This window comes from Chiloscyllium plagiosum, unplaced genomic scaffold (assembly GCF_037043375.1).
Source record: "Chiloscyllium plagiosum isolate Xiang-an unplaced genomic scaffold, Cpla_swu_hap1 HiC_scaffold_38, whole genome shotgun sequence".
Lineage (NCBI taxonomy): Eukaryota > Metazoa > Chordata > Chondrichthyes > Orectolobiformes > Hemiscylliidae > Chiloscyllium > Chiloscyllium plagiosum.
The window spans coordinates 23,883,807-23,908,895 of NW_028270176.1; the positions used below are offsets into that span (position 1 = coordinate 23,883,807).

Below are 25,089 nucleotides of genomic sequence, written 5' to 3' on the forward strand. Positions count from 1 at the left end.
ACTGTTGACACTGTCCCTTCAGTCAAAACCAGTGACGGATTGTAAGTGTACCTTTTGTGATTATAAATATTTAATCTCTCTCTATATATTTTTGTGCTTCCATGAACACGAAAGACTCAAACGTTCAACAAATGCACAGGTAAATTGTTTGTGAATAAACTGTAATGATCACCTTTAAATTCACGAACTCACAATAAAAACAAAGCTTTTGCAGTTTTATTGCTGAGCTTTTTCTCTCGAGCATGCCCTTGCACCTCTGCACATTTGTGGTATCGTGGCAGTATTGTTACCCTCAAATCTGGAGATCTAGATTCAAATCTCATCTTCTCCAGATGCCTGTGAAAACATCATTGAACAGGTTGATTGGAGAGGCTATCTCATGGACACGCATCAGTTTTCAGGTGGGCAGTGGATACAAGTTTGTGTTGTAAAGCTGGAGCAGGTCTGGAGACGAGCATGGGCTGAATGAAGAAAGGTAGAAGGAGGGTGGAGATATGTAAACACTGGATATAGATGAGCTGGCACACTGATAAGGAGGGATGTATGGTTTTGACTACATACACTTCAGGTAAACCAGCCAGATTCTTTAAGTAAGACATACAGGATCATCTATTACAAGGTTATTTAAAAAGAAAATTCCAAGAGGTAAAGCTTATAAACAAAATATTTAAACAGTGTTAATATTTTTATATAACTACCCTCTTAACACGAACACAAGCAGCTACACAAACATTCAAATCTTGGAAAGTAATATGAATCTCTCAGCAATGCAAACTTAAAAGTGCTTAGCCAAAAAAAAACAGTTCGATTTAAAATAAAACATGATGCAGAGGATTTTTTTCTTCAGCTGAAGAGAGTTTCCACTCAAGCTGTTACCACTGACTGTGACTTCATGAGTCAGTTGTGGCTGGTTGAATCACTTTTCTGGAGACAGTGATTGAGATACTGAATGCTCCTTTAATGAACCTTCATTTCGATGCTGAGGTTCTCGAGGGGATTTTGAACTCAGACATTGATGAGAGGTTTTTCATAGAAATACAGAGGAGCTGAAGGCAGTTGATCTCTCTGATTGCATGCCTTCAGATGCAATAATTTCCTTATCACACTGACACTGTATCATGTGACCTTTTCCTGAAAATCATGTGGACTGGAGGCGAGCATTTTGTATTATTTGCAACTTCATCCCTTTTCTGCCACAGCCTGTCTCCTTTACTTTACTAAGCACTCCTTCTGAAATGTCCGTTATTAAACAGGTCAAAATTGTTCTAAATTGACGTTAATAGTTTTTACATCACGATGCTCAATACATACAAAACCTCCCAGGAGCCACTGCTTTGAAAATCGTAATGCAGGGATAACATTGTTTACAGGAAAGCAGGTCAGTAATCTTTAGCAAGTGCCAAAGCTTGGTTCTCAACACTTTCAATGTACATTTCATTCTGTTCAAGTGCAATTATGACATCCAGGATTATTCACATCATCAAGCAAGTAAGCAGCCAATCAACCTGAAGCATTCTCAGAGGGAGATCCCGAAGAAATCAAAACTTTGAATGTCTTCCACCCTTAAACAATGGAATTTTAATACATAAATAAAGCAGAAGCTAAATATAACGCATAGATGTTACATGTTAGGTTCTGTATTTCTTCTTTAAATAGAGACGGTCATCAGTCCATAAATGCATTGCTTTAATATTAGAGATGCAGTTATTAACAATCTCCTTCATATGAATTCTTCTCTACATATTTATGTTTGGCAAAGCATAATTTTTATAAGCACTTTTTAAATTCATGGCAAATATAACAGAAGATGTTGACAGCATGGCAATTGATTTATATTTGTTTCTTTATGTGAGGATTTTAACTGTAAAACACCTAGAAGATTAGTCACTTAATACAGGAACATTTCAGTATTCTGCAGATGCTTGTTACAGTTTTTAGCCTTTGCAGCCAAAAAGTGCAAAACGGGGCCATTTTACATACAGTTGCAGTACAGATAAGGATGAAACTAGGCAAATGTGGGACAATAAATTAATTAGGTCGTCAAAAACCATAAATCATGTGCTCATTCCAGGAGGATGAATTCTAAAGAGGGGCACACATCTTAACTTAGAATTAGAATTTAGAATCCCCACTTTGTGGAAGTAGGCCATTCAAACCATCAAGTCCACACTGACCCTCTTAAGAGTATTCCATCCAGACCCCACCCCATGCCTTCCAAACCCCATACATTCCCCATCGCTAACCCACTGTGCCTGCACATGCCTGAACACTACGGAAAATTTAGTACAGACAATCCACCTAACCTGCACATCTATGGACTCTGGGAGGAAAGTAGAGCATTCAGAGGAAACCCGTGCAAACTCTAGAGAATGTGCAAACTCCACCCAGACAGTCGCCCAAGGATGGAAACGGTGAGGCATCAGCGCTAACTACTGTGCCATTGTGCTGCTCGATGCAATATGAAAGGCGAAAGTGAGGACTGCAGATGCTGGAGACTAGAGTTAGAAAATGTGATGCTGGAAAAACACAGCAGGCCAGGCAGCATCCGAGGAGCAGGAGAATCGACGTTTCGGACGTAAGCCCTTCTTCAGCAATATGACAGGCAACAGTTCAACAAATATTCAGTTTACACAGCAGTGACCTTCACTTTAGTGGCAAAACTGAACAATCAATCCATAACTACATCTTGACCTGATGTTGTGTTAGTTCCATTGGCTGGATGTCTGGTTTGCAAATAAGTGATACCAATAAGATCATGTTAATTCATCCACAAAGTTGAGGTTACCATGAAGGACTGTCTTTCGCCTGAGATGAGGAGAGCCTCAGGTCAAGCCATCACCAATTGATTACCTCAAATAGGACAGCAGCCTTACGATCAGGCAGAGCTATCGCCATTTTACATGTTACATGATGATCATTTTTTGGATTTATAATCACAGCAGTTTAACTGTATATTAATTGCAGCAACATCATCTAATAATTGCACCAACCTTTTATCTTCTTGGAATGTTTTCATAGATCGCTTGTGAATTTTCATGGAGTGCTGCAGCACGATCTGAGAAAGCAAGATATTTAGTTTACCATGAACAGATTATGGTCGAGGCATAGAATACGAAAACAGCAAAGGAAGCTTTGTATTCTATCAAGCCGGTATCACCTTCCAGTATTATCAAGTTAGACCCATTCTCGTGCTATTTTACCACAACCTCGTCAACAGTTTTCTTTGAAGAATTTATTCATTTTTCTTGTGCGTTTCTATTCAATTTGCTTCCAACCACATTTCAGTCTGCACGTTCCAGGTCTGAGGAACAAAAAGTCTGGAGGGAAAGCACAAAACCTCACAGCTCAACCTTATTTTAGAAAAATGACTCAACCTCTTTAGTTGCTATTTATTTAACGTTATATCCAGGCATTTTGTGCACATGTCAAATCTGCTAGATCACCTCCACGATCCAGAAAAATTTACCCACTGTCCTCACAGTTCCAATGAACTGCAAACCGACTTCGCTGAAACTATTATAATAACAATTCACTTTATTACATTCCAGGCAGTACCGTTGAAGCTAAAACAATGGACAATTCTAAATTTAAATAGATTTAGAATAATTGAGTTGCAATGTATGAAAATGAAACTACGAGTTTTCATTATTCCCCTGCTGCTTTTTGAATCAATTCTGTAACTTAACTCCTAACATAGTCATTAACAGTAGGTGCAGTGAATAGAGGATCAAAGTTTATATTTGGAATTGTTCCATTTCAAGAAGATATAGAACATAGAACATTACGGTGCAGTACAGACCCTTTGGCCCTCATTGTTGCGCTGACCTGTGGAACCAATCTGAAGCCTGTTTATCCCACACGTATCCATTTTTGATCCATATGTTTATCCAATGACCATTTAAATGCCCTCAAAGTTGCCCTCAATGTTGCAGGCAGGGTATGTCATGCCCTACTACTGAGTAAAGAAACCACCTCTTACATCTGTCCTATATTTATTACCCCCTCAATTTAAAGCTATGTCCTCTCGTGCTCGCCATCACCATCCGAGGGAAAAAATCTCTCACTGTCCACCCAATCTAAACCTCTGATGATCGTCTATGTCTCAATTACGTCACACCTCAACCTTCTTCTCTCTAGTGAAAACAGCCTCAAGTCCCTCAGCCTTTCCTCATAAGACCTTCCCTCCATTTCAGCCATCATTTTAGTAAATTCCCTCTGAACGATTTCCAAAGCTTCTACATTCTGCCGATAATATGGTGACCAGAACTGTACACAAAACTCCAAGTGCGGCCACAGAGTTTTGTACAACTGCAAAATGACCTCATGGCTCCAAAACGCAGAACCACTACCAATAAAACTATGCCTTCTTATTAACCTAGGTGGCAACTTTCAGGGGTCTACTCAAATGAACACAGAGATCGCTCTGCTCATCTACACTGCCAATAATCTTGCCATTAATCCAGTACTTGTTATTCCTGTTGCTCCTTCCAAAGTGAATCACCTCACATCTTTCCACATTAAACTACATTTGCCACGTCTTAGCCCAGATCTGCAGCTTATCTATTTCGCTCTGCAAATTGCAATATCCTTCATCACTATCCACAACTCCTTAGTGTCATCCGCAAATTTACTAACACATCCTTCCATCCAGGTCATTTATGAAAAAGACAAACAGCAGTGGACCCAAGACAGATGGTTGCGGTACACCACTAGCATCTGAACACCAGGATGAACACTTCCCATCAACCACCATCCTCTGTCTTCTTTCAGCTAGCCAATTTCTGCTCCAAACTGCTAAATCACTCTCAGTGCCATGTCTCTGTATTTTGTGCAATAGCCTATCATGGGGAATCTTATCAAATGGCTTACTGAATTCTATATAAACCACATCAACCACTTTACCCTCATCCATCTGCTTGTTCATTTTCTAAGAACTCAATTAGGTTTTATGAGGCATGAACTATTATTCACAAAACTGTGTTGACTATTCTTAATCAACTTATTCCTTGATAGATGATTATAAATCCTATCTCTTATAACCATTGCTAACACCTTACCTACCACCAAAGTTAGGCTCACTGATCTACAACTACCAGGGTTGTCCCTACTCCCTTTCTTGAACAAAGGGAAAACATTTGCAATTCTCCAGTCTTCTGGCACTATTCCTGTAGACAATGATGACATAAAGATCAAAGCCAAAGACTCTGCAGAATCCGCCCTGGCATCCAAGACAATCTTAGAATTATTTCCATTCAGCCCTAGGGGATCTATCTATTTTCACACTTTCCAGATTGCTAAAACCTCCTCCTTGTGAACCTCGATCCTGTCTAGTCTAGTTGTCTGTATCTCAGTATTCTCCTCGTGGACATTGTATTTTTGAAGTGTGAATACTGACGAAAAATATTCATTTAGCACTTCTCCTATCTTCTCAGGCTCCACACACAATTTCCCACTACTGCTCTTGGTTGGCCCTAAACTTACACTAGTTATTCTTTTATTCCTGATATACTAATGGAAAGCTTTTAGGGTTGTTCTTATCTGCCAAAACTTTTCATGTCCCTTCCTGGCTCTTCTTAGTTCTCTCATTAGGTCTTTCCTGGCTAACCTGCTACTCTCAAGCATCCTAACATGAACCTTCTTCTTCCTCTTGACAAGAGATTCAACTTCCTTCATAAACCACGGCTCTCTAACTCGACCATTCCCACCCTGCCTGACCAGTACATAATAATCAAGGACACGTGGTAGCTGTTCTTCAAAAACTCCACATTTCAATTGTGCACATGCCTCACAGTTTTCTTCTCTATTCTATGCATCCTCAATTTTGCCTTATCGCATCATAATTGCCTTTCCCCCAGTTCAACTCTTGCCCTGCAGTATATATCTATCCTTTCTATCGCTAAAGGAAGCATAACTGAGCTGTGGTCACTATCACCAAACTGCTCACCTACCTCCAAACCTAACACCTGGCTGGGTTCATTACCCAGTACTGATTCCAATGGGCCTCGCCCCTTGTTGGCCTGTTTACAGACGATGTCAGGAATCCCTCCTCCACACACACTGGACAAAAATGGACCCATCTAAAGTACTCGGCCTATGGCATTTCCAGTCAATATTTGGAAAGTTAAAGTCTCCCATAACAATGACCCTATTACTCTCGCTCCTATCCAGAATCATCTTTGCAATCCTTTCCTCTGCATCTCTGGAACGAATCGGATGTCTATAGAAAGCTATTCAGAAGCCGACAGAAAACAAAGACAAGAAGGCTAACTACCCAAACAATACCCTCGATTTTTCCTGCACGTAATCATGTTAACTGAATGATAAGAGTCAAGACCCGAATTTGCAAAAACCTTTCTATGTGCTGTGAAGTAGGATGCTGATTCCTGGTCATCCATTTAATACTCAAACCATTACAGTAATTACAAATAAAACATAATGCAGTTGCATCAAAGTTGACTGAAGTTACACTCTGAATTCCTGACTGGTAAATAATAAACAATTAGATTGTGTATAGCATCCGTGTCAAGATATGCTTTCTAAGCCACTAAAATCTGTTCTGTTTTGAGAATAAAGGAATATACAAGACCGTGAAAAAATGAAACAACAAAATGTGAAAGTAGATTAGAAATTGAGATGGCGTGATTTGAAAGTTGTAGGGTGTGCAATAAAATACACAAAGGACAGTTACTTGCTATTCTTCACAACTTAGCAACAAATATAATCGTTAAAAAGATTGATTCAAAGAAATGTTATGTTATATTTCTCAATTAATTCAATTGAAAAGCACATTACCGGGATTGTTGCATTAATTTATCTTAATGTAGCTGCACACATGAACATTCAACAGTCAGTATGATTCATGGTTTAGCAAAATAATTTCAAATCAGTAAAACCTTTAAGTCTTGTATTACCACAGCAACATGGAAATGATGAAATAATTCACTTACCACTTGCTACTGAACTAGTATTTTGTCCTTGTTTTGGAGTTTTCATGCTAAACAAATGTATGCACAATAGAGAATTGTAAGCTTTTCATGACAATGTTGGTTGAAATAATTATGACCTGGAATAGAAACTGTATTGTTAACTCTTTATTGTTCATATAAACTAAATTCATTACTGGCTGGCTGATTTGCATATTGGGAATTTGTACCAAATTCTACAGGCAATAAGTGACTGAACTATAAAATAATCAGAGCATGAACACATAACTTGAATTATTTTAACCTATCATTTACTTTGTTACAAAATTTGAAGCTGCTTTGAAGCAGTGTTCAGTTGATGATGTCTAGGAGAAATTTCTGCATTGCCATTTCAGTATGGGAGATTTAAAACCATGCCACTGCATCAGAAGCAGAAATTGAGCTTTTCATTCAACTGAAACGAAGAGCTAACACAGAGAATATTCTGATATCAATACAAAATGTCAAACATCAGCATTGTCAGTGTAAATATGCTTTTCAATTATATATGTGTTATAGAAATATTATGAATCTACTTTTCACAAATCTACATTACTTAAACTCACCAGGCCATGAAGAAAAATCGTAAATTTCAAGGAAAAACTTATATAATGTACTTACGCTTCTGATTTTCTTTTGATTAACCATGCACTAATCCCAATGGCAAAACCCAGACAAAGAAGCAAAGCAATCGCTATGCCTGCTATGGCACCATCGTTCAAATTGTCCCTGGGATTTGATTGATCTGAAAATGCAATAGGAACAAGTCTTGAAGGTTCATGTAATAAAATGGCCACAACTTCATCCTCTTGAGCTAACGGTCATTTAATTTACATACATGGCTTGGAAGACAGGAAGATAGTAGTAATGTCATTAGACTTGTAATCACGAGGCCGGCTAATAAAATGAGAGTTGGTGACATCTAACTTCAGTGAGTAAATCTCAAATACACACATCTGGCTTCTGTGATGTTGAATTCACAACTGTCATCAACTGTAAAAATCCTCTGGTTCATAAATTTCTTTTATAAACTGAACTCTGCTGTCCTTCACGGTCTGTCCTGAGTGTGACTTCAGGACTGCAGCAGTGCGGATGAGTCTGAAATTCCTTCTGTAATTGGTGTGGAAGCTACACAGTATCAGGACAACACACGACGCTCTTTGCAGTGGTGCCCACATTTCATGAAAAATAACAGAAGAAACTAACTTCTGTGAAAACCTAGTGTTGACCTCTTGTGCTCCTGTTAAAAACAGACATTTAATATGTCATTTTATAGATTTTGCAAGCTGAATCAAGTGCTGAGTTTCTTTGAATAAAATCCGAACTACTAGATAGATAGAATGTCAAAACTCCAAAAAGAAGCATTTCAAATCCTTTTACATTGCAGAATATATTAATATGTCACCTCAGTTACAATATATGTTCCTCTTTGTTTCAAATTCCATTCTCTGAGTCTTACAATCTGGTGCATTGTTGACACTGAAGCTATATTAGATGTAATTGGCATTCTAATTGTCCTACTGTTAAACATCCAAGAGATGTGGACATTGCTGGTTTGGCCAGCATTTATCTCCCAATCCTCTTTGACCATGAGAAAGTGATTGTGAGCTGCTGCCTGATCTACTGGGGTCTGTTTGGTGCAAGTAAACCCCAAAAATACTCTTTGGAGGGGAGTACAATGATGTTGTCACGATAACTTTAATGGAAGAATAGTAAAGTTTCTGGTCATGATAATAAATAGATCTTGCAGGTGACAGTGTTCTGAAGAATCTGCTACCTATCTGATTCTAAATGAGAGCGGACATGGGTTTGGAACATGCTATCCAAAGAATCCTGGCGAATGTTTGCAAAAACAAAATGAGCATCTAAGAGGCATTGCATTTCCAACAATGCACAACTTTACTGACATCGATTCTACAGCTCATTTTACATTTGGCTGCATTTACGTTTCAATGAAGCCAAAGAGGTACTGAACTTCCCAACCCTAGGGAAAGGGATTTTGTCAGTGAACTGATGATTTTATAAACTTCCTACGCTCCAGTGAAACACGTCCCAGCCTTTCCAGTCTATTTTTGTAACTCAACTCCTTCCTTCCTGGCCGCAACTTGGGAAAATCCTTCTGAATCCTCTCCCGCTTAATAATGCACTTTCTACAACCGGGCGACCAGAACTGCACACAGCACTCCAGAAGAGGGCTCACCAACGTCCACACAATCTCATCATGACACCCCAACTCCTACACTCAATGGTCTGAATGATAAAGTCGAGCACGCTAAATGTTTTCTTAATCACCCGGTCTAACTCTAGTGCAAATTTCAAAAAGGACCTGATTCAGCCTGATTGGGTTATGTTTTTTCCAAATCTTCTAAAATTGCTTCTATAATAATTAATTCAAATACTTGCCCAACAATAGATGTTAGGCTGACTGGTTCTGCATTTTGGCTCCATCCCTTTTTAAGTAGGGGTGCCACATTGGCTGTCTTGCAATCATTTGACACATCTCTATATCCCACGGAATTTTGGAAAATTACAACCAATATATCCACTATCTTTGCAGCTACCTCTATTAGGATTGTAGAATGCAATGATCTGGACAAGAGGACTTATTTGCCTTTAATCCCATTGATTTGTCTACTTGAAACTCACCCTCCAGCCGCTCTGAGTGTACACAGAGCAACCTGTTCCTGAATATGACTTAGTCCTCTTTTAAAGCAGCCAACACCATACACGAAGCAATAGAATATGTTACTTACCAAGGACTTGCAGGGTGAGGGTCGCTGAAGCTTTCTCGCCCACTTCAGGTACCATGGTAACAGTGTACTCCCCGCCATCTGAAAACGTCAGTGAATTCAGCAGGAGTGATCCATTTGGCAGCAAAATATGAGCACGTGATTTATATTCATAATTTAGAAAAACAGATGAACTGAACCACAGCGCAATGTTTGTCCCATTGAAAGCCCAGTTCCCATTCTTCACTGCAGCTAACGGCTTCACTGTAAATAATGCGGTTTCTCCAACAGACACATTAATCCGTGTGCTTTCGGTCTGGAGCAGCGAACCTTGGAGTCGAATTAAAGAAATAAACATCATTAAGAGAAACTTGAACCAGGTAGAATTCTCTAAAATGGCAATGACTTCTTTTTTAACATGACCTGCTTTTCCTTATCAACTGATTGCTGTCTTATGTTTCAGTCACTGAAACAAACAGGGTTTGGATGTGACTCTCACTGACTGAGGACAGATGGAGTTAAGGAAAGCATTGGCTGCTGATTTGGATTGCAATGGTGAGCAGAGATATTGGCAAAAAGGCAGGAAGTTAACACTAAGGAAGAGAGACGTTGCGGGCAGATTTCAGAAGAACCTTCTCCCTGCAGTGTAACAATTGTATTGGCAATCTTATACTTGACATTGAAGTAATCGTGTCCATGCTGAGTGTTAATTTCAAGGAAGGTTCAGGAGGAGAAATTAAACGTTGTTGCCAGCATACATGTTTCAGCTGTATGAAAGCAATTTGGAAAGTGATCCCATTAGCTTCCATTCTCTGTACCACGTGTAATTATCTATACATGTGTTCAATTTATATATTAGTAGGAAGGAAGGTTTATGGCACTGGGAAGGTAGTGGGCGGCACGGTGGCACAGTGGTTAGCACTGCTGCCTCACAGCGCCAGAGACCCAGGTTCAATTCCCGCCTCAGGCGACTGACTGTGTGGAGTTTGCACGTTCTCCCCGTGTCTGCGTGGGTTTCCTCCGGGTGCTCCGGTTTCCTCCCACAGTCCAAAGATGCGCAGGGTCAGGTGAATTGGCCATACTAAATTGCCCGTAGTGTTAGGTAAGGGGTAAATGTAGGGGTATGGGTGGGTTTCGCTTCGGCGGGTTGGTGTGGACTTGTTGGGCCGAAGGGCCTGTTTCCACACTGTAATCTAATCTAATCTAAAAAAAATCTAGGTTCTTTGTTGCGAACAGATTTGCATCTGTTAGGATCAACAGCTTGTATAATGTTGCCAAACCCTGAGCTAGCCAAAGTCTCTTTCTGAAGACCACTGCAGAACACTTTTCAACCTGCATCTAATGATTGGGATGTGTTCAGCCAGATGGAAGTTCAGATGTTGCAACCAATTAGGTCACAGAAGAGATTCTGCGGCGTTTTCACTGAATCCCTGTCTCATGGTGGCAGCGGCCATGAACGACATTGAAACGTCACAAATCATTTAAATCATGTTTAGGATTCAGAAATATTAAAGTGAAATAAATGTTGTATCACATTTAAGCATATTCTGAGGGTTTTTGTGTTGTGTGAATTTTTTTTGACATTGTGGATGTCAATTGCCAATAACATAACTATGATTGTCACTCCTTTAGGTTCAGAAAAGGTGAAAGCAGAACTGTACCTCAGAGTAGCATTGTACTGCCCATAATTCACATGACTATAGAAGGAAAATGAAATGATTCGGAACTTACCCCTCTTATTTATATGGCAGCGTCAGTTAGAAGAGTAAATGATAGATCGAGGCAGAGACACGATGATGGGCATTCTACTGATAAATATTGTATGATGTACACAAAATATATAAACTCTTGCTTGTAGCAGATCCGGGCTGTGTAAAAGCCAGTGGAAAGTACAGTAGAAAAATATAGTGAATGGAAAGTGAAATCAATTGAAAAAACAAATCATCTCGGGAGGAATCCTACATCATTTAATGGTTTTTCATACAGGTGACACCAGACATTCGGAAACATGAATGTCCATAAAATTGTCATTTTTAAACAAATTAGTCATTCACAGGATTTGGGCATTGCTGGTTTTGCCAGCATTCATTGTCCAGGCCCAACTGCTCAAAGGGCAGTTAAGAGTCACCAAATTGCTGGTTTGCAGTCACATGTAGGTGAAACCAGGTAATAATGACAGGTATGATTCCCAAAGGACAGCACTGAACCAGAATCCCCCCGTCCTCACCACAACCCAGATAATCAACAGTGCAGGAAATTTCTGGAAAAGCTCAACAGGTCTGGGGACTGAAACCAGAGTTAACAAGTGTCACTTCTTCAGAACATGTCTGAGGACTCGACCACAAAGGTTAACTCGGATTTCTCTCCACAGATGCTGCCTGACCTGCTAAGCTTTTCCAGCAATTTGGTTTTGCTTCTGATCTACAGCATCCACAGTTCTTCCGGGTTGTAATCCGCAATTGTTCAGGGTACCCATGAGGCTATATATTCCGTATTTTTGTTGAATTAAATTTCCACAATTTGCTGATTTGAACTCAGCCTATAGAAGAACCTCAGTTTCTGCATTGAGAGTCTAGCGATGATGCCTCTAGGGCATCTCCTCCTCAATAAATGTTCCTTAAGCTGATGGTGCAATTAAGGATGGTTACAATGCAGCCACTGTTTCAAGCTGGACCAATGAAGGAAACCTGCACAGGTGTACTCACTGGTATCTTGCCTCACCAATTCTCCAAGTCTCATCTACCTTTCATCATCCCTCGCATGATCTCTGTTTTCCACCCTCACATTCTCACCACCTCACTCCAATCTCTGTTTCCATATTCCCATGTGAGGTTGACCTCCCAGAGGGCGGCTGTGATGCGAAACATTGGAAGCAAGAGAGAAACTTGTTTAAATGTGCAGGATCCATGTGTCTCAGTGATATTATGGCACACATCTCTGGGTGAGTTGGACTCATAACGAGATTTAATCTCCCTCACCCACGCCATCCCGAGTGTACACAGAGAAAATCACTTCTGAACATCGCTTACGCTCCTCTAACGCAGACAACCGCATGCACAGAGCAATAGAACATACAGCTTACCAAGTACATGCAGGATAAGAGTCTCTGACGCTGGGTCGCCCACTTCAGGGAACATGGTAACATTGTACTCCCCACTGTCTGAAAACGTCACGGACTTCAGCAGGAGTGATCTATTTGGCAGGAAAATCTCAGCACGGAACTTGTGTTCATTGCTAAGACATACAGATGAACCAATCCATAACCCAATGTTTTTCCCTTTGAATTCCCAGATCCCATTCTTCGCTGCAGCTGATGGTTTCACCGAAAAGATTGCCGTTTCTCCAACAGTCACATTAATCTGTCTGTGTTCGGTCTGGATCGTGAACGACTGGGGCTCAGCTGGAGAAATCAACATCATTAAGGAAGTTGCAAACAGAAACTCTCCACCATGTATACTTCTCCAAAATCCAAAACATAAATCTGATATTTTCTCACAGTCGTTTGCTGGCTTGGTTTGCCAAGTTCCCAAATAGAATGTGTTAGTATTCCTAACTCTGAACCACGACACCCAGGTACAATTCTTACCTTCTGTGGGGGTCTGTAATGGCATCTCTGCAACGGTTGCGTTGCAAAATCTCTAGAATAGTAGGTAAGAGGAAGTGTACCTCACCTACTGCCATTAATAAGCAAACAGAGATCGTGGTGAGTGGCAGTTTCGCCCTCCCAAATGCAACCCTCACCCATCCAGTCTCTGTTACATTCAGAGAGCGATTGGAACATTACAAATCATTTACTTTATGCTTAGGATTCAGAAATATTACAGTGAAACAAATGCTGTATCACATTTAAGGATATTCTGACGGTTTCTGTTTTGTGAAAACAAAATTGTTGTATTGGTACTGTGAATGTCGATTGCCAATGACATTATGAGGATTGTCACTCCTTTAGGTTCAGAAAAGGTGAAAACAGAACTGTAACACAGAGCAGCATTGTGTTGCTCATAGTTCACATGATTGTGGAAGGAAAACACAATAATTCAAAAGCTACCCCACTTATTTACGTGACAGCATCAGTTAGAAGAACAAATGATAGGTCAAAGCATAGACATGATGATGGACATTATACTGATAAATATTGCATGATGCACACAACATATATAAATTTTCGCTTGTGGCAGATTTGTAATGTGTAAAAGCCAGTGGAAAGTACAGTAGAATAACACAGTGGATGAAAGGTGAAATCAATGGAAAAATTCAGATGTCGATCTAGGGAGAAATCCCACCTCATTTATTGGTTTCTTGTACAGGTGACACCAGACATTCAGAAACATGAGTGTCCATAAACTTGTCTTTTTTATTATTATTAGTCATTAACAGGGTTTGGGCATCGCTGGTTTGGCCAGCATTCATTGCCCAGGCCTAACTGCTCAAAGGGCCACTAAGACCACCAAATTGCTGGTCTGCAGTCACATGTAGGTGAGACCAGGTAATGATGCCAGGTATCCTTCCCAAAGGACAGCGCTGAACCAGAATCTCCTCAACCTATTCATAACCCGGATAATCAACAGTGCTGGAAATTTCTGGAAAAGCTCAACAGGTCTGGGGACTGAAATCAGAGTTAAAATGTCAGATCAAGTGTCCCTTCTTCAGAACGGTTCTGAGGATGAGTCACTCAACTCCACACGTTAACTCTGATTTCAGTCCACAGATGCTGCCTGACCTGCCAAGATTTTCCAGTAATTTGGTTTAGTTTCTGATCTATAGCATCCACAGTTCTTTCGGCTTGTAGTCTGCAATGTTTCAGGGTCAACATGAGTCTATTCATTCCAGATTTTGGTTGACTTAAATTTCCACAATCTGCTGAGTTGAACTCAGCCTATAGAAGAACCTCAGTTTCTGCTTTGAGAGTCTAGCGATAATGCTTCTAGGGCATCTCCTCCTTAATAAATGTTCCTTAAGCTGATGGTGCAATTAAGGATGTTTACAATGCAGCCACTGTTACAAAGTAGAACAATGAAGGGAACCTGCTCAGGTGTATTCACTGGCATCCTGTCTCATCAATTCTCCAAGTCTCTTCTACCTTTCATCATCCCTCACAAAATCTGTATCGTCCTCCCCCACCTTCACACAACCTCACTCCAATCTCTGTTTCCATGTCCTATGTTGACCTTTCCAGAAGCCAACCTCTGATGGGAAACATTGGAAACCAGAGAGAAACCTCTTTTGGTGTGCAGGATCCTTGTGTGACAGTGATAATATGGCGCACAGATCTGGGTGAGTGGGACTTAGAGTGAGACTGAATCTCCCCCACTCGCGCCATCCTGAGTGTGTACACAGCAAATCACTCCTGAACATCACTTACACCCCTCTAATGCAGACAACCACATGCACAGAGCAATAGAACATGCAGCTTATCAAGTACATGCAGGGTGAGAGCCGCTGACACTTGGTCACCCGCTTCAGGAACCATGGTAATAAAGTACTCCCCACTGTCTGAAAACATCACTGACTTTAGCAGAAGTGATCCACTTAGCGTTAAAATCTCAGCACGCAACTTGTAATCATTACTTATTGAAGCAAATGAACCGATCCATAACCCAATGTTTCTCCCTTGGAAATCCCAGTTCCCACTCTTCACAGCAGCCGATGATTTCACTGAAAAGTTTGCCGTTTCTCCAACAGTCATATTAATTCTGTGTTCGGTCTGGATCGTGAATGACTGGGGCTCAGCTGGAGAAATCAACATCATTAAGGAAGTTACAGATAAAAACTCTCCACTATATATATTTCTCTGACATTTCTGACATTTTCTGACATTCTGACATTTTCTAACAATTGCTAGATGTCTTGGTTTTCCAAGTTCCCAAATAAATGGTAAAGTGTTTGTATTCCTACCACTGAGGCTCCCAGGTACAAGTCTTACCTTCTGTCGGGGTCTGTAATGGCATATCTGCAAAGGGTGAGTTGCAAGATATCTAGAACAGTTAGTAAGTCAACGTGTACTCACCCCCTGCCATGAATAAACAAACAGAGATGGTGGTAAGTGGCAGTTTCGCCATTTTGAATGCAACCTCACTCCTCCAGTCTCTGTTACATTCAGAGACTGACCCTCTCCCCCTGGTGCAGATCAATGAAGATAGTTTCGGAAAAGGCAACGCTAATTGGTCCAAATTCTGGTCATCTGACAGGAAACTCATTGCACAGTGTACAGTGAGAGGATAACAGCTGGTAACAAAAATCAGTAGAAAAATCAGATTCCCGCTCGTTCAGAAATCTAAATATTGTTCCTCTATTCTACAGTCATGTCAATATGAGGCCTACTTATCCTTCAACCGGGACACCCATGGTTCAATTTTCACTTCAGCTACTTGTGCATGGACTTTCTGGATGGCGCTCAGAACCATTCCTCAAAGAAAGCAGCTAGATCTGGGCAGCTTCAGTGGTGGAATACGATGGAAAAAAACATTCATAGCACAGAAGAGTCAGACAATGACCATTTTAAACAAGAATGTGCAACTCGTCCATTGCTTTCAGTGGCATTGTCAAACCTCTCGAATTCATCTCTCAATATGGTGCTCATCTCATCCCTTAAACACACTGTATTCAGCGAATTGTTAAAGTATCACTCTTTGCCAAAGAAAAGACTTTTCATCAGTTACAGTGTACACGTTGAACGTTGGTTGTAATATTCTGGACAAGCCTGGACATATACAGCTGAGGATAAACAACGTTGTCTAGGATAAAGTCATTGGCTAGGATTGAAAGATAATCAACGAAATTAAACGCTCGTGCACTATGGATAGCAGTCAACATTGCCCACAATTCAACTCATCACCAAACCTTCTCCCACAAGTCATTGCAAACATATAACCTCTATTTTTTTTCTGTGGAAAATCTCTTCCCATTGCTTGAAGAATTGAAGGCACCAGACATTTGCTACGCTCAAAAAAAAAACAAATGAAACCATGATGATAGGAAGCAAAGGTTGTTTACAAAATGACTGGTTGTCATCTGAAGTGCTTTTTCTGAGGGTTTAGTGGAGGGATATTGATCAAAAGAAAGTGGAGTCACTGTCTGAATTGAAATATCTGCAGGGTGTGAAGCAACAGCCTTGCTACATTGTTATTTCTGAGAGCAAGGAGAGACTTGATGGACCAAATGGACTTCTTCCATGATGTAGCCAGCTATGTTGCTTCAGTCTACGAGGGGCAACAGCATGAGGTTCAGAGCAAGTTCAGCTTTAATCACTACAACCATGTACGTGCCAGAGCACCGGGAGAGATTGTCATCCAACTGCTTTTAATCAGAATCTTCCCTTCTATCCTAAATACGGCAGTGAAAATGCCTATTCCATTGTAATTTTTATATAGAGAGAATGTGGGATAAGGGATCGCTGGCAGGACCAGCATTTGGTGGCTGTCCTTTGTTGCACTTAAGGTGATGGTGAGTTGCTTTCCTGAACCACTGCAGTCCATTAATAGTTATGGAGGCAGTTCCAGGGAATTCCACTGAAGGAGATGTCATATAGTTCTAAGTCCAGGTGGTGTGTGGGAACACAAACATCATCATAATCCTGTTTATGTTCAGCCTTTGTCCTTCAAGATGGTTGTAGTCGTAGTTTGGGAAGATGCTGTCTAAGAGTTGTTGGTGAGTTCCTGCAGTGCACCTTGCAGACACTGCTGATGCTGAACGTTGGTGATGGAGCAGTCAGAGAGTCATACAGTCATAGAGATATACAGCATATGGAAACAGAATCTTTATTCCAACTTGTCTATGCTAACTAATTGCTCTATATCAATCTAGTCTAATTTGCCAGCATTTGGCCCATATCCCTCTAAACGGTTCCTATGCATACACCCATAAAGTGCCTTTTTAATGTTGTAATTATACCAGCCTCCACCACATCCTCTGGCAGTTCAGTCCATACACACACCCTCCTTTGTCGAAAAAAGTTGTCGCTTATGTCCCTTTTCAATCTTAGTCTTCACCTCAAACCTATCCCCTCTAGTTTTTAATTTCCCATCTGGGTAAAAGAATTGCCTATTTATTCTATCCATGGCCCTCATGATTTTATATATCTCTATTAGGTCACCACTAAGCCTCCAAAACTTGGGGAAAAATAGCTTCAATCTATTCTGCCTCTTCCTATCGCTCAAATGCTCTAACCCTGGCCAAATCTTCATGCATCTTTTCTGAACCCTTTCTGGTTTTACAACATCCTTCCTATAGGAGGGAGATAAGGATTGCATACAACACTCCAAAAGTGGCATGACTAATGTCCTGTACAGCCGTAGCATGATCTGCCAACTCTTATACTTGATGTTCAGACTAATAAAGGCAAGCATAGAAAACACCTTCCTCACTATTCTGTCTACATGTGACTCCACTTTCAAGGAACAATGAACCTGCACTCCAAGATCTCTTTGTTCAGGAACACACCTTTTGATGTTTGTGGATATGGTGCCCACTAAATGAGGAGCTTTATTCTGGATGGGGTCAGACTTCTTTAGTATTGTTGGGGTTATATTCATTCAAGTAGGGTTGGAAACTTCCACCTTGCCCTTCGCTTAAGCCTTGTGTGCAGGCTTTGAGTCGTCAGGAGGTGAGTTGCTTGCTGCATTATTTTGAGCCTTTGACCTACTTGTGATAGTATGATATTCATATGGAGAGCTAAATTCAGTTTCTCTTCAATACCAGGATCACAATAACATCATTTAAAGTCCATGTCCGGTGGTTAGATCGCCTCCTATTAGAGATGGTCATTGCCTGATATTTGTTTGGTGCCAATGTAGTTTGCCACTTTTCCGTCCAAGTCTGGATATGGTTCACATTGAGGCGCATTTGGGCACGGACTGCTTCGGTATCTGAGGAGTTGCGAATGGTGCTGAACATTGTGCAGTCATCAACCAACATCTGCTTTTCTGACCTTGTACTGGAGGACAGATGTCTGATCGAGGAGCTGAAGACGTATGGCCATGGGATACTACCCAGAGGAACTCCTGCAGGGGCGTCCTGCAGCTGAAATGTTGAATCTCAAATAATCATAACCTATTTTCAGATGTGCCAGGTATGAATCCAACCTGTGGAGTTCTCCCCTGATGATCTTTGACTCCAGTTTCGCTGGGAATTCTTGCTACTACACACAGTCAGATACAGCCGTCATATCAAGGGACATCACGCTCACTTATAGAGTCATGGAGTCATAGAGATGTACAGCGTGGAAACAGACCCTTTGGTCCAACCCGTCCATGCCAACCAGATATCCCAACCCAATCTAGCCCCACCTGCCAGCACCCGGCCCACATTTCTCCAAACCCTTCCTATTCATATACCCATCCAAATGCCTCTTAAATGTTGCCATTGTACCAGCCTCCACCACATCCTCTGGCAGCTCATTCTCTGTGACTTGCTGTCACTATCTAAATATGCTACTTTAGCAAGACCTCACTGCTAATTCAGTTCCAACAACAGCACAAGTGTCTGGAATCAAAAACTTGTATCTGTGAATAAACTTACTTTTCAGAATAAAACACTTGCTGCAAAACTTTTACTGTTGTGTAGTTGCATACAATTGTGCTCCTGTGAGTTGTATCACAGAGAGATGACAATATGTTGGTGAAAAACGGCAGGTCAAGTATTTCTGATGCTTGAGGAGCTCAGGAGTTTGAGAGTTGTTAGGGTTGTCCATAGATCAGCAGTACAAAATGGCCGACAGCTGCCCATAGCTGGAAACAATATGGCTGACGACTTCAGATGGTTGATGCAGCAGAACCATACTGACAGTAAGTTTTTCAAGGTTGCTGATTTGTATGCGATATAGAGCCGAATTGAACATTTGACTAATCACAAGTAGGACAAAACAGCTTTGTAAGAACATTTGTTTCAGCTAACATTGATGATACAAAAAAAATAACTTTTGCATTAAACAATAGCAACTCTGTAGGGAGCTAACATATAAGACATTGAACATTTGACCTATCCCAAATAGCATAACAGCAACCCTGTAAGAACACTTGATTCAGCTATAGTTAACACATAGCTCTCGGATTGTTAATCAATCTGTAACGTACTAAGTAGTTTCATACAGTAAAAATGACCCTCCTCCACACCCCTTATCATTGTTCTTTTGTATTTCTTGTAATGAAAAAGTCAAAAATTAGCAATTTTTGAGGAAAAGAACCGGAAATGGCGTCACCCAACTTAAGAAACCAAGACCTATAATTACAGAGGCGGGACATACCATCAGAACTTCACCCGAGACTCTCACTGATTGATGTTACCTAGTCATGTGACAAAACATCTGAAAACAAACCTCCCAGCTGAGCGAGCTAATATACATCCAAATTTAAAAGTTTCTCATCTAATCAAATGCTAAATAACACTTGCAGAAACTTAAGAAAGTTTTTGAAAACGCCACGATCGGGGTGGACAGCAAGCCTCAGTTATTAGCAATTCAGAGCTAATTATAGATGGACATTTTGTTCTGCTGACCAATAGTAATCAAATGGCGTGTGCACTCTAAGTTTAAATTGTATAAGTCAAGATGCTTTTGCGCCTTTATTGCCTTTTCTGCTGTGTGGTGGAACTGTTCTGTAAATCACAAATAACAATCACCCGAATCCATGCCGTGACTCAAACTCTCATTGAAAATATGAGATCTAACAAGTATCAAGGGTATGACTGTATACTGTCTTTGACCAGAATAATGCAGTTCCGCTGTCAGTGAATGTGAAGTCTTGTCGAGTGACTGCAGGGGTGTTGGTATGGTAGGAGTGTAGCCAGACAAAATGGCGGATTTCTGAAAAATCGACAATTAATGAAGCATTCTTGGAACTTGGGACAAGCCTTGAGCAAGGTTCCTGTGCTAATAGACAGGCTGCAGCTGCAGATGGACAGCATGCAATTAACCCAGCAGCTGCAGACGATACATTATGCACTTCAATTTGAATTGAATAGCATCAAGCTGAATGTCTACCCCAGGACAATCGAAAGATCAAGTTGTTGCCAGACACAGGGTGCTGCCTCACAGCCTTATTTGGAGAGGGCTACCTGACCTATGTTCACCTAACACCTTCAGTAATGGATGCCCAAGGACCACCTTGCCATCAACATGTCAACGCCTGGTTGGGTCCGATTGATCAGGATCAATCTATTACAGGACACTAAGACCCTTCCAAAAGGGCCAGAACAACTACTAAGTGTAAGTATTGCCGCAACACCATCCACAGCAGCAGTAACTCGAGACCAACAACTGTGGAGGAAAGACACCCCTGAGACCACGAGGAGAAGGCTAAGAGATGATCATCGTTACGTGGATCAAAGCCAAGATGTTGAGTGGTGGTATATGATCATCCAGAGTTCAGTTAAAACCAGGATAGTTGATTAGATTGATAGTGTGAATTTTTAATTTATAATATATTTTATTGTTACAGTATTAATTATGGAAAATAAATAAACATTATCGTTTCTTGTTATTGAGCATCGACTCGCAGTCTCTTTGCTAGATATAAGAGTTAAAATACGCTGTGTGGCAGTCACAACGGGAATAATATGATTACTTTAACAACCTAAGTATAATATTGCAAATAAAGGGTATCACTATAGTTTGCCAGTTCTTAAAGAAAAACAGAATAACATATATATAAAACACTTGGCAGTGAAACTAATAGCTGCTTCCACGTTGAATATTTGTTCTATCCATAGAAAGGTGACAGCCAGAAATGCATTAGACCATTTGACCCCCTCTCCATATTGCAGTTCCTTCAAAGGGATTTGAAAGATACTTCCATCAATGTACATTTGATCACTTTTTCGTACTTATCCATACATGCTTCAGTGATGTCTTGATACCACTCCTCAAAAGAAATAGTTTCGATTGTAGACTAGTTATTTTCACATCTCTGAATAACAACAAACTGTATGAACATTGCCAAACACTGAGCCACCCAAAGTTTATCTCTGTAAGTCTGTGTACAACTGAGGCTGGAACTTTATTTTTACATTTTAACAGTTGCAACGTGGCCAGTCACAATGAAGATCAAATGTTGCAACGAACTGGGTGCCGAAGACGTCGAAGTCTTATTTCACTCCTTCAGCTGTCCTGGAATATATATTAATATTTGAGCACTACATAAAATTAAAAATATCCTCAAGGTCCTGTTTGCCCTCAATATCAGTTCAGCCAATATCTGAACCAAATCAAGTTTGTTTTCAGAATTCATCATGTATACCGTTAGTGAATAGTCTCCTTTAGACCTAATTTATCAAATGACTAATGCCAGTCAATGTAAATAGTATCTGGCATTATCCATTACTTCAGTTTTGTCTTCAAGGAACTCAGGTTTTCCAGTTACAACAAGTGCTCAAAAACTCTTGGTGACTTTCTGTCATCCACCAAAGATGGCTAATGTCTCTGCTGTGATCTAGATGGCAGCAGTTTTAAAGAAATAACCTGTTTGGCTAACTAACTTGGAGTACAAAATATTAGAAGCGACACACATACTAAAAAATCTCACCTCCAGAAACATAAGTAGAAATGATGAAAATGCCAAGTAAAATCTCCATTTTCACTTTGTTCTTTGATAAAATCGTACAGTGCAGTTACATACAGTTCTTCTCAAAGTTCTGTGTCAGTCAGTCAGTTTGTACTCACAAGAAAGTACAACGCCTCAAACAAATAGAACCTTTGACTGGTTCAGAGGTGTCATTATGCAACATATTAGCTTCATTCTGCCTGACAGTAGTGGCACATAGTGGCATGATCAGTCCCAGTCATACACTGCAACCAATTGTTTCAAAATAACTACATCATTCAACAACACTATCAACTCCTTCCTGTTGAAGTGACAAAGTCTCGCAGCTGGAATTCAGAAATGTTGATGCATAGAAAATATAAGCAGGAGTAGGCCATTCGAGCCTGTTCCACCATTCAATATGTGTGCAACACGGTGGCTCAGTGGTCAGCCCTGCTGCCTCACAGCGCCAGGGCCCTGGGCTTGATTCCCACCTTGATGACTGTGCGGAGTTTGCAATTTTGCCCCGTGTTTGCGTCGGTTTGCTCGGGGTGCTCCGGTTTCCTCCCACATTCCTAAGATGTGCAGGTCATGTGAATTGGCCATACTAAATTGACCATAATGTTAGGTCCATTAGTCAGGGGAATGGTTTGGGTGGGTTACTCTTCAGAGGGTCGGTGTGAACTTGTGGGCCGAAAGGCCTGTTTCCATACTGTAGGGAATCTAATTTAATCATAATCATCGCTAACCATCGTGCACAATTCCCTCATCCCACCATAACCAATATCTCCGATTCCCTCAGCCACAAGACCGATATCTGCCTCCTTCTTGAAAACACATACTCTTCCGGCTTCAATCACTTTCTGTGCTGGTGAATTCCACAGACTCACCATTCTATAGGTGAAGACGTTTCTCTTCACCTCAGTCCTGAAAGATTTATCCTGAAACTTTGACCCCGGGGGAAGTTAGGAATGTCCTCCCCGCATCCAACCTGTCTACATCTGTTAGAATTTTAAAGGTTTCTATGAGATTCCTCCTGCATTCTTCTGAACACCACTAAATACAATACCATAATCACCTTTATCAGTTACATCCTCAAAGAATTCCAATAGATTTGTGAAGTATGATTTCCCTTTTGTAAATCCATGCTGAATGTCTTTGAATCTAACACTGTTTTGTCAGTTCTTCGATATAAAATCCTCGATAATGAACTCTGGCATATTCTACACGACTGACATCAGACTCACTATTCTCGAGATCACTGGTTTCTCTCTACATCCCCTTATAAATAGTGGAGTTAAAACAGTCACCCACAAATCAGAATGGATGTTCCTGAGTCTAAAGAATCAGGGAAGATGGCCGTCAATGCAACCATTATTCCTAGCAACACTTCCTTAAGTACTCTGGGATGTGGATTATCAGGCCCTGTGGATTTACCAGTCTTCAATTTCGCCAACAACATTTTTCTGTTAATGCAGATTCCTGTCAGCTCCTTCACCTCACTAAACCTAGTGTTCCGCTTCATTTCTGGTACATTATTCATTTTTTCTTTTGTGAAGCCAGAAACAAAATTTGAGGTTAGTTTGTCAGCCATTTCTTTATTCTGCATTATACATTCCCCTCTTCTGACTACAAAGAACCTACAACAGTATACATCAACCTTTGTTTCTTTGTATACTTAAAGAAACTTTTCTGATTGGTTCTTATCTTCCCCATAAGCTTAATCTTATAATCAATTATCTCATTCTCATAAATCTCTTGGTCTTCCTTTACTGATTTCTAAACTGTTCCTGATCCATTGAATCGCTACAGTGTGGAAACAGGCCATTTGGCCCAACATGACAATACCAATCCTCTGAAGAGCACCCCATCTCCCTACCCTATCCCTGTTACCCTGCAATTCCATGGAAAATGCACCTAACCTGGAATACATCCCTGGACACAGTAGACAGCATAGCATGGGCAATCCACCTAATCTGGACATCTTTTGAGAAAATCAGAGTACCCAGTGGAAGCCCACTGCGACTCAGGGGCAATGTGCAAACTCTACACAGACAGTGACCCGAGGCTGGAATCGAACCCAGATCCCTGGCACTGTGAGGCAGCAGTGCTATACACAGAGCCACTGTGCCGACCCCGCCCCCAACCCAACTTGTCCATGCCAACCAAGTTTCCCAAACTGAATGAGTCCAGTTTGACAGCATTTGCACCATATGCCCGTAAACCCTTCCTGCTCATGTACCTAAACAAGTGTCTTTTAAATGTTGTAATTCTACCTGCATCTCCCACTTCCTCTGACAGTACATTCTACATAGGGACCATCTATGCGTGAAAAAACTGCCCCTCAGGTTCCTTTTAAATCATTCTCCACTTAAAATTGTACCATCTAGGTTGAACTCCACTACACGAGGGAAAATACACTTGTCATCCATCTTATCTATATTCCTCATGATATTTCAACCTCTATAAGCTCCCTTCCTCATAATCTCCGGTGAAAAAAGTCCACGCCTTTAAAGCCTCTCCTTGTAACTCAAATCTCCAGTCCCAGTGACATCCTTGTAAATCTTTTAGAACATAGAACATAGAACATAGAAGAATACAGCGCAGTACAGGCCCTTTGGCCCTCGATGTTGCGCCGATCCAAGCCCACCTAACCTATACTAACCCACTATCCTCCATATACCTATCCAATGCCCGCTTAAATGCACATAAAGAGGGAGAGTCCACCACTGCTACTGGCAGGGCATTCCATGAACTTACGACTCGCTGAGTGAAGAACCTACCCCTAACTTCAGTCCTATATCGACCCCCCCTTAATTTAAAGCTATGCCCCCTTGTAATACCCGACTCCATACGCGGGAAAAGGTTCACACTGTCAACCCTATC

At 40.8% G+C, this 25,089-nt stretch overlaps 1 protein-coding gene across 3 annotated transcripts; it reads right to left on the reverse strand.

The window, feature by feature from the left end:
• Positions 1-200: 200 nt before the first annotated feature.
• Positions 201-22,339, reverse strand: LOC122544186 (uncharacterized). Of its 3 annotated transcripts, none has more exons than XM_087981063.1 (7): positions 22,207-22,339; positions 12,774-13,091; positions 9,716-10,021; positions 7,584-7,707; positions 6,948-6,994; positions 2,991-3,055; positions 201-336 (listed from the first exon to the last, which is right to left on the reverse strand). In XM_087981063.1, exons 1-6 carry the CDS (start codon positions 22,253-22,255, stop codon positions 2,994-2,996), a joined length of 906 nt encoding a protein of 301 aa, XP_087837189.1. In that variant the 5' UTR covers positions 22,256-22,339; the 3' UTR covers positions 201-336; positions 2,991-2,993. The 3 variants fall into 3 exon arrangements, with proteins under 3 accessions (XP_087837189.1, XP_087837187.1, XP_087837188.1); XM_087981061.1 differs by having other exon boundaries at positions 201-461; XM_087981062.1 differs by lacking the exon at positions 201-336 and adding an exon at positions 493-1,562.
• Positions 22,340-25,089: the final 2,750 nt, after the last annotated feature.